The sequence below is a fragment of the Echinops telfairi genome, unplaced genomic scaffold (genome assembly GCF_000313985.2).
Source record: "Echinops telfairi isolate 266 unplaced genomic scaffold, ASM31398v2 ScPeMD7_2565;HRSCAF=3150, whole genome shotgun sequence".
NCBI lineage: Eukaryota > Metazoa > Chordata > Mammalia > Afrosoricida > Tenrecidae > Echinops > Echinops telfairi.
In genome coordinates this window covers 12999454-13010379 of record NW_022106463.1, presented here as the reverse complement: position 1 = coordinate 13010379, position 10926 = coordinate 12999454, and the positions used below count along the sequence as shown (strand labels likewise).

At 40.8% G+C, this 10926-nt stretch overlaps 1 protein-coding gene across 1 annotated transcript in view; it reads right to left on the bottom strand.

Moving 5' to 3' along the window:
* Positions 1–8811: 8811 nt before the first annotated feature.
* LOC101662203 (potassium-transporting ATPase alpha chain 2) overlaps positions 8812–10926 on the bottom strand; it is a 34742-nt gene continuing 32627 nt past the window's right edge. Inside the window, exons 20-23 of the mRNA XM_045294026.1 lie at positions 10489–10622; positions 10191–10292; positions 9674–9765; positions 8812–9590 (exon numbers count right to left, since the gene is read on the bottom strand). Coding sequence (XP_045149961.1) covers positions 9562–9590; positions 9674–9765; positions 10191–10292; positions 10489–10622 — 357 coding nt within the window. The 3' untranslated portion in view covers positions 8812–9561. The remainder of the gene's footprint in view (positions 9591–9673; positions 9766–10190; positions 10293–10488; positions 10623–10926) is intronic.

Sequence of the window (10926 nt, the reverse complement as noted above, 5' to 3'; positions counted from 1 at the left end):
GATCTCTTTATGAGGGCAAGTATTAAGCAGGGTCATGTCATAAGATCTAATTGTTCTTAGACTGAGGCTAGAATTAAGTGCAAGTCCAAAATCCATTCATATATCTATGGTTATATATGTCTCTAGTTCACTTTCTTAAAAGGTGACACCTAGCCAGTTATAACCCCTAGAGCTCTTGCCTGACAGAGTGAAACCTTGCCAGGTCCTGTGACATTCTCACTATTGTCCCTATGCACTATGCCAATCCATCTCCTTGAGGGTCTTCCTCCTTTTCAGTGCTCCTCTACTTTATCCAAAGTGATGTCCTTCCCTAGGGACAGATCGCTCCTGACATTATGTCCAAAGTATGTAAGACAAGTCTTGCTATCCTTACCTTCAAGGTGCACTCTGACCTTACTTCTTCCAATACAGATCAATGTGTTCTTTTAGCAGTCCATGGTACTTTCAATATTCTTCTCTAGCACCACATTTGAAATGCATCAGGTCTTCATCAGTCATGCTTACTCAAAGTCCAACTTTCACAAGCAAATGAGACAATGGAGGATTCTATGGTTTGGGCCAGGCACACCTTAGTCCTCAAAGCAACATCCTTGCTTTTCAACACTCTAAAAAGGTCTTGTGCAGCAGACTTACCTAATGCAATGCATATTTTGATCTTTTAACTGCTGCTTCCACAAGCATGAGGCTGGCTTCCCACGCCTCCCTCTCTCTGCCTTTACTTTCCTACTCGTGAGCCACTCTAAGACCTGCCAGAGCTCTGTTGATAAACTGGCTATTGGATCCACACGACCTTGCACCCACCGGCCTGTGATATTCCTGCATTCTGCATCATTGCATGTGGTGTGTGAGTCTGTAGAGGGACTTCTAGAGTAGTATCAGACTTATGGACTTGTTTTGGACTGGACTGCGATGTTTTCCTGATATATAAACCTTCTTGTTATAAAGCTCTTTCTTAGATGAGTGTCACTGGTTTTGTTTTTCTAGTCAAACCGGCTTAACACAGAATTAAAGGCCATAGACTAAAACCAACAGCCAATCAACAGAGAAAAATATGAAAGTAGTCCTGCCCCCCCAAGGATGCTCTTTATCAGTATTCTTATTCAATATTGTGCTGGAAGTGGTAGAGCTTTCAGACAACAACAGCAGCAACAAAAATAAACCAAAGACATACAAATTGGCAAAGAAGTAAAATTCTGTTTGCAAATGATATGATTCTATATGTAACAAACCCCCCCCAAAATTCAACAAGAAAATTGTTGGAACTAATTTAAAGATTTGACAATGCGGTGAGGTACAAGATCAACATACAAACACCAATCAGATTCCTGTATCCTATTTGTAATAGCCATATAAAATATGAATTGCTTAAGGATAAGTGTAACCAGTGAACAAAAGTTTGTAAAAGAAAACTATAAAACAATACTACAAGAAACCAAAAGAGACCTACATAAATCAAAGAGTGTTCTATGCTCATGCATAAGAAGATTTAATATTGTGAAAATGTCAGTACTAACCAATTCACTGCCATCGAGTTGATGCCAACTTACAGCAACCCTATAGGACAAGGTAGAACTGCCTCTTGAGTTTCAGAATCTATAGCTGTTTATGGGAGTGGAATGCCCCATATGTCTTCTGAGGAGTCACTGGCGGTTTTGAACTCTCAACTTTTCAGATCATAGTCTAATTCATAAGCACTATACCATTAGTGCTCCATTGTACTACCCAAAGCAATGTATAAATATAATGCAACTCTGATTCAGAACCCAGCATCACACTTTAAAGAAATGGAAAAACTAATCACTAACTTTATATGGAAAGGAAAGAGACCCAGGATAAGCGAAAGGATTTCTAAAGAAGAAGAAAGTAGGAGTTTTCTTACTTCCCGATCTCAAAACCTACTAAACAGCTATGGTAGTTCAAACAGCCTAGTAATACTACAATACATAGCCCAATAAAACAGAACAGAAAACCAGGAAATAAGTCCAATCTCCTGTAAAGAACTAATTTTTTGACAAGGGACCTAGACACACTAAACAAGAAAGAGATAGTTCCTTCAACAAATGGTGCTGGCAAAATCAGTTTCCATGTGCAGAAGAATGAATTAGGACTTATGTCAAATTCCATATTAAAACAACAATGACCACCCCCACACCAAGATGGATTGAAGACCTCATTGTAAGCCCTAGCACTATAATGATTATCAATGGAAAAATAAGGACAAACTTAAGGGCTCTGCTATAAGGCATAAATATACTATCAATCATAATGAAAAATGCACACAAAAAAACAAATAGATGACTAAGACCACCTAAATATAAGAAACTTATATGCCTCAAAAAATTCCACCAAGACTAAAAAGGGAACTTGCAGATTGTGAAAAATATCGACAAAACTTATTGAATGAGGCACTAATCTCTAAAACCTTCAGGAAACGCCAACACTTCAACCATAAGAGGACCCAATTAATGATGGACAGAGGACATGAACATAGAATTCACCAAAGGCTATTCAGGTGGACAACAAATCTATGAAGAAATTATCTCAATCACTAGGTATCCAAGAGATGTAAATCAAAACAGAGATGAGATACCATCTTACCCTAGAATTGATAGCAAAGTTCAAAAACGCAGAAAACAACAAATACTGAAGGGGGTATGAGAGGTTGGAATGCTCATACCCTGCGAGTGGGACTGTAAATACACAATCACTGTGGAAAGCAGCATGGTGTTTCCTCAACCAACTGGGAATAGAAATACCGTGTGGCCCAGCAATTCATTTATTTTATATATATCCTCCAGGAGTAGGAGCCATCACATGAACATAAAGGGAAGTAGAAGCAATGGGTTAGAGGGTAGACAGGTGTTAACTTGGATTAAAGGGACGATAATATTGCACAAGAGGGAGCTGGGGGAAAAGGAAGGGCAAGACATTCGAAGTCTGATAAGTTGTTTAATGCAAAGAACAATAATCTGATATGTAAACTCCCATTTAACTCACAATAAAAAGTTTTAGGGAAAACAAAAAGGAATTGGTTGACATTAAACCATTTCAGGAGATAAATACGGTCAAGAACTAATGGTACTGAAGGATGAAGTCCAAACTGCACTGCAGGCCCTGGTGAAAAACGAGGCTCCAGGAATTGAGAGAATACCAATAGAAATGTTTCAATAAACTCATCCTTGCTGGAGGTGCTCATTCACTTATGCTAAGAAATTTTCTCAATCCAAAGAAAGGTGATCCAACAACATGCAGAAATCAACAAAAAACAATACCAAACAAAAAGCATCATTACTACCACATGCTAGCGCAATTTTGCTGATGATAATTCCAAAATGGTTGCATTGATAGGGAACTGCTAGAAATGTAGGATGGTTTCAAAAGAGGTCATGAAACAAAGGATGTTATTGCTGATACCTAATCTTTCTTGACTGAAAGTACAAAATGTCAGAAAGATGTACTAGAAAGCTGTTTGCCTGTGTTTCATTGACTATGTAAAGTCATTTGTGTGGATTATTATACATTATTATACATTATGTATAACTTTATGATGAATGAAAATTCCAGAACACTTAATTGTGCTCAGTGCAGAAGCTGTGCACAAACCAAGAGGTAATCATTCATAGAGAATAAAGGGATGCTGATTCATTGAAAAACAGTAATTCTGTGTGCTAGGTCTGTATCTTTTGCCATACTTATTCAATATGTATGCTGGGCAAATCATCCAAAAAGCAGGGATCTATAAAGAAGAACATGGCACTAGAAGTGGAGGTTCTTAAAGATAACAACCTATGATACGCAGATGATACAATTTTGCTTGCTGAAAGCAGAGTATTGGCAATGCTTACTTACGAAGATCAAAGCTACATACAGATTTCAATATGGATTATACATCAACAAGGAAAAGAAAAATCCTCACAACTGGATCAATAAGCACATATTGATAAGAAGAAAAAAAATCAAAATTGGATCCACATTAAATACCCAGGGAAGAGCTGTCAGGAAATCAAACAATGTATTTACAGTGGGCACATATGCGTCAAGATATCTTTTTAAAGTGTTAAAAAGCGAGAGTTGTCACTTTGAGGAACAAGGTGTACCTGATCTAATTCATAGCCATGCATGAGAAAGTTGGACAATGAATAATAAGAAGAATTGATGCCTTTGAATTTTAGTGTTGGTGAGTAATACAGAATGTATCAAGGGCTGTCAGAAGAATGAACAAATCTATATTGGAGGAAGCATAGCCAGAATGCTCTAGAAGCAAGGCTGGTAAGACTTCATCTCACATAGGTTGCATGTGCCCTCAGGATGGGTCAGTCTCTGGGTTATGACACCATGCTTGGGTGGGTGAAAAAGAGGAAGACTCTTGAAAAGACAGATTGACACGGTGGCTGCAGTAATGGACTCTGGCACAGCAATGACTGTGGAGGTGGCACAGGACCAGGTTTCCCTATGTTGTACAGTGTCACGATGTACTAAGTTTTTGACTTGCTGGCACCTACAAACTATTTGATACCCTATCAACAACATGGTAAGACTCTTGACTATTTTTTCAAGTACATCTTGAACCAGTCTTTCTATTGCTCTCCATGTTTATGCCATGCTAACTCTTGACTCTCAGATTTATGCATCTGGACCCAATTCCTGGTTTTCTTCTATGCTCCTTCTCATTCACTTCCTTAAAACAGACTTTTCCAGATAACACCTTGCATCATAATTTACTAAGTGTAAGATATATACAAATTTGGAAAACATATCTAGACTCATATAATTGTCCCTCATACACAAAGTGAAAAACACCTTCCCCTTTTGGGGGAGTATTTACTTAAGACTCGTGAAATCCCCAGCCCCACCCCATTTTGCTATTTTTCTTTTGGAGAAATCCTCTTGAAAGACTTGTAAAAGAGAGACACAAACCACAGACATCTTACTTTGATTATAAGTTTGTTTGTTTTTTCCCTTATCCACCAAACCAACATCTAAAATTCATCATGGCAGAGGCTTTTAAAAAAAACCATTTTATTGGGGGTGCATACAACTCTTATCTCAATCCATACATAAATCAATTGTGTAAAGCACATTTGTACATTCGCTGCCCTCAACACTCTCAAAACATTTGCTCTTCACTTAAGCCCTTGGCATCATCTTCTCATTTTCCCCCCTCCCTCCTCGCTCCTTCATGAATCCTTGATAATTTATAAATTATTATTTTGTCATATCTTACAATATCCGACATCTCCCTTCACCCACTTTCCTGTTGTCCATCCCCCAGGGAGGAGGTATATGTAGATCCTTGTAATGTTTCCCCTTTCCACCCCACCCTCCCTCCATCCTCCCAGTATTGCCACTCTCGGCACTGGTCCCGAAGGGATCATCTGTCCTGGATTCCCTGTGTTCCCAGTTTCTATCTGTACCAGTGTACATCCTCTGGTCTAGCCAGATTTGTAAGGTAGAATTGGGACCATGATAGTTGGGGCGAGGAAGCATTTAGGAACTAGAGGAGACTGCCTCAGCTCCTCCCCGCAACCCTTCTGTAAGGGGATGTCCAGTTGCCTACATATGGGCTTTGGGTACCCAATATGCACTCCCCCTCATTCACAACGATTTGAGTTTTTGTTCTTTGAAGCCTGATCCCGATATGTGATACCTGATGCCTGATCCCTTCCACGCCTCATGATCACACAGGCTGGTGTGCTTCTTCCATGTGGGCTTTGTTGCTTCTGAGCTAGATGGCCGCTTGTTTACCTTCAAGCTTTTAAGACTCCAGATGCTATATCTTTTAATAGCCGGGCACCATCAGCTTTCTTCACCACATTTACTTTTGCACCCATTTGTCTTCAGCAATCATTTCAGGAAGGTGAGCATCGTGGAATGCCAGTTTAATAGAACAAAGTGTTCTTGCATTGAGGGAGTACTTGAGTGGAGGACTAAAAGTCCATCTGCTACCTTAATACAAAACCTATAAATATATGCACATAGATCTATTTCCCCATCCTCGTATATAAATATATTTACATATGTATATGCCTTTATTTAGACCACCATAAATGCCCTTTTCCTCCTAGTTCTTTCCTCTATTTCCTTTTACTTTCCTCTTGTCCCACTATCATGCTCAGCCTTCATTTGGGTTTCAGTAATTCCTCTTGGTTACATTACCCTTGATCATGCCCTACCAGGCCTCCTACACCCTCCTCACCACTGATTTGGATCACCTGTTGTTCCCTTATCCCGGGGTTTGTTAGCAACACTTCCTTTCCCCCCACCTCCCCCTCTCCCATGTCCCCCGGAACCCTCGGTTCTGTAGTTTTCTCCTCGAGATTGTTCATCCAGCCTATCTTATTTAGACAGACCTGCAGAGATAATAACATGCACAAAAACAAGACAGAGCAAAACAAAGCCACAAAAGAAAACAAAACAACAACAACAAAAAGGCAATGACACACAAAAAACCACCAACAACAAAAAAGTAAAGTCTGTAGTTCATTCAAGGACTGTTTGTTGGCCTTTAGAAGTGTTTTTTGGTTGAGTCTAATGGGGTGTCAAGCCCAGGCCCCAAAGTCCATTTTTGGTATTCCCTGGGGACTTCGTTGCTCTCTTTCCCTTGCTATTCTGTTGTACTACACCCTTAGTGTTTTGCCTCCGTGTGGTGGGATCAGATCGGGCGCAATTCCCACACTGTGTCCCCAGTGTTGTCCCCTGTAGGACTATGGGTCAGTGAGGGGTATCCTGTCTCATAGTGGGGCCGGCCATATGGTCTTCTCTGTGGATTGGCTGCTCTGAGTGGGAATATTATCCTCTAGGATTGGTGGGCCAGGATGTGCTCCACTCTCTCTTCCTCCCCCTTCATTTGCTCCCATATATTCTGATCAGACATATCCATCTCCCTGAGCTGCAGCTTCAGTGCTGTCCTCTGAAATAAATTCGTATGGGGGGAGGAACTTTTTTTTTTTAATGACTACAAGTTGCTAGTATTTTATTGCTTTAACTTTCAGAAGGTATCATGATTGTAGGTGGGCCAATATGGATGCTTTTCTTGTTGTTGTCTAACAGCTCTGGCTAAGATTTCTAGTACAATATTGTATGTGAGTCTGATAAAGGGTATCTTGAGAGTTCCAATGGCGATTGTACAATCACAACTAATGCTGTAACCAATCACCGCAACTAAATCCTATGATCTATTAGCATCTTCTCCCACAATCTCCTACTCAGTCCCATCAGGAAAAAGTGGTTCGGTGGGAGTTAGAAAGACTATGGCTAGAAGAGCTGTATCATGCAGTGTATTGTACTATACTCTTATATCTCCATTCTTCTGTCCCACAAATTTTGTTTAAATTATGCTTGCCATTTTTCCCCCTAAAAAAGTATGTCTTAGAATTGAGATTCCTCAAAAAACAGAAAAACAAACCAACCCCACAAAATCCTGATAAGGACCTTTGTGGAATTTTCCTCTCTACAATTTAAAGTAATTTGATTAGCTAGTCTCGTTTTTTTTTTTATTCCTTAGTTATTATTTGTTTTACAACTATTTGAATGTCTTTTTTTTCAGGAGTATGTTCTATTTATAGACATCTCCTACCCGGCTCTCCCAGGACAAAGAGCTGCAGATGATTACAGCCAAGAGCATGCTGGACACTTGGCAGGAAAAAGAAAACTAGAAAGCACAGGCACTTGTCAAGATTGGAACTAGAAGTCTATTACCATGCTGTTCAACTATAGCCTAGAAAAGGTTTCCAGTTCACTGGAACTACTGATAGAGATTAGTCCACTGCTAATTGTGGCTGAAAAATCAAGGTTAAAAATCCTGAGGATAGCTATATTATTTAATTTAAACACACACACACACACACTACCCATTTCACATTACAATCTATTCACATAAAGTTCTAATAATGGTCCCTTTACCTAAGTCATACTATTAAAATGACCCCTAGAAAATGTTGGTAGCTGACCATGGCTCTAAATATCCCTTTCGTTGTTCCAGAGATGATCAATGTAGAGCCATCAGCAGAACATCTGACTTAAGGGCAGGCTGTAGGAAAGATGGAGGGGGCAGGCTATTTGAGTGAGAAAAAAATGTAACCAGATAAAATTTACAGGTTGTATCCATATCAGATTTGCACTGGGTGTGTAGTAGATGGGGAGATGGTGAAAATGACTTGCCCTAGAACTTGGCTTATTGAAGATCTGTTCTTCCCACAGAAGCCCTGATTCAGAAACGAGGGCGCATCAGAAGGCACAGCATACTGCGCAGGAACTCTAGTGAGAGGAGGGCTCACACAATCAACCCACATTTTCTGACCTTCTGTAAATAAGAAAGGTGAAAAAAAAACAATTCAAATTGCACGTGTGTGAGTCCTATCTCTGCAGTCTTGAAAAACTCAGGTTAATCAGAACACCACAATGAGACTTGGTTTTCTAAAACAACTTTTACTTAAAAATGAGGCCTTCCTTGGCCTGTCAGCATCGAGGTACATGTTACAAATGAATGAACCTAAATGAAGAAACATGATTGACATACAATTAGGGCTGGGCAGTGCTCTGTAACAGTTTTACAAGAAGTAAATATTACTTTTAAAACCAGTGCTTTTCAACTGAGATGGAATCTTGGCAAATGAAAGATCCTTTGGATCAATAGAGCTTTTTGAGTTTGGATATGCAAAATGGAGCTTAGTTTTAGAGGAGTTACTCACTGCCATCAGTTGATTCTGACTCCTATAGGACAGGATAGAACTGCCCCTGTGGGTTTCCAAGACTGTAACTCTTCATGGGAGTAGAAAGTCTTATCTTTTTCCGGCAGAGCAGCTGGTGGTTTTGAACTGCTAACTTTGAGGTTAGTAGCCCAACGAGGCTAGTAGCCACCAGGGCTCCTTGGAGGAGTTGGAGAAAGCTAAATTCAAGGTCTAGAGGTGGAAGAGAGGCCATTTAATGGTGTTGGGGTGGGGAAGGGAAGATGAGAAGTAGAGCCTGGGAGGAGGTTGGGATGAGGGCTGATGAGGCCAGGTAACCTGGGTCATGACAAGATGGCTGAGGACTTTTAAGGATGCCTAGAGTCAAGCTTGAGGTCGTTCAAGTTGTTATGATGTAAACCAGCTGCCACCTCCATCTCCTGCAAGCTTCCAGTGGAAGAAGCCTTTTTTTGAATAAGGTGGCAATGCAAATATAAGTTCCACAGGAATTTACAGAAATTCTTGAAATTTTGTTGGGCTTTTACAGAGTATTGAATGGAGGTTTCAGCAGAATGGGAGCTTAAGGAGCAGGGAGATGCTAGCAGGTGTTTGGGTTACAGAAGACTTGAAATTTATGTACATATATACATGTCCTGTTCCTTACATCATTACCTTGAAATTCACATCTTTTAAAACAAGTAGAGACAGATAAAGGTCATATCGAAATAGTTGAATCTCAGCTTTCAAGTTCAAAATATCAGTTGAACATCTTTCATCATTTTCCACCTGCTCTTTTTGATGGTGTTCCCAATGCCCAAGGGATCTTCTAGCTTGTGGCCAAAAGATGGAGAACGTGATCAACGTCTGATTGGGAGACTTGGGAAATAAGATGGTCTTAATAATACATGTTCATATCCCACCAGCCTGGAGAGGTAGGAAAAAGTCCATTAGAAATCAGGTCTGTTGAAGTTGGCAAGCAAAACTCCACAAATCCTATTACTACTAACCTCCAGGGTAACGCCTGATGTAAAATTTCCGCACCTCGTCGTATACCCAAATCAGAGCAGCGAAAGGCACAGCCACAAACCAATACTGAGGCCTGGAAATGGAAGGGAGGAGGGTGAGTCCCAGAGCACGTCAGGGAAAGGTCCAGCCCCAGCTTTTGGCAGAAGACTTCTTGTTCATTTTCCCTGCCGTACTGGACATAACAGATTCTTTGGGTCAGTACAATATAAATACGAAAAACTTTTCATTGAACAGGAACTGTGATGACAAGAAGCAACATTTGCCTTTGAAGCGATATACTGGATGAGAGGTGCGATAACAGTTGGAAAACTCATTGTCTCTTTAGGGAAAAGTTTGAGGAAGATGGAACTGGCTCATATTTCTCTTAGGGGAGACTTAGGGGAGAAGGGAAGCTTCTAAAATCTCGTTTTGATTTATTTCGTGCTATGTCAGGTTGGCAGGGGGCGGGGGGCGGGGTAGTGGTGAGTTCTTTCTGCAACCAGTGCATGGTGAACTCACCTGAGCATCGTGAGATTTAGGGCTGTGACACTCCCAAGGCCATAGGAGAGGATGAGTGCGATGATGATCTGTGAGGCGATCCCTACCCAGATGACTTTATTTCTGTAAGACAGATCCATGAAAGTCAGCGGAATCTGAACTCACCATGATGCTACGACCCAGTCCCAGGCCACCCAGTAGAGTTAATACCTTGTGCATTAAAGGCAAAGCCATAGCTGTGCCCTTTGAGTCAACGGAACTCTTAACCCTTGGAGTGACAGGTGCAGAGTGAAGCCCTGAGTTTCGATATTGTCAATACCTGAAGAGACCCTGCTGGAAGATGGAGTTCCTCCGGGTTTTCCTGATGATCAGATCTGCTATTTGCTGGACCATAATGGCAACAAAGAAGGCTGTGTAGCCTGTCCATTCCTGGTACTGCCGCTGGTACCGTGTCTGTCAGAGAGTAGAGGTGGAGGGTCTCACAAGGGAAAACTTAGTGACATTTGAAGGCTGTTTGGTAAAGCTTTATTCTCTTCTCACTCTCATCAAGAATGATAAAGGATTCCCACGCTGTCTTCAGAAAGAACCCTTAGTCTTTCCCTTTAACCAGGATCATTGGGAGAAGAATGCTAATACATGTATTTTGTCCACCTGCTGGTGTTGAGGGGGGCTACTGTCCCAGACCAATGAGTAAACTAATGTCAAGAAGTTAGCTCCAGGGCTCTAATCTGAGAAATGAGCTGGAGTCCTGGCAAAG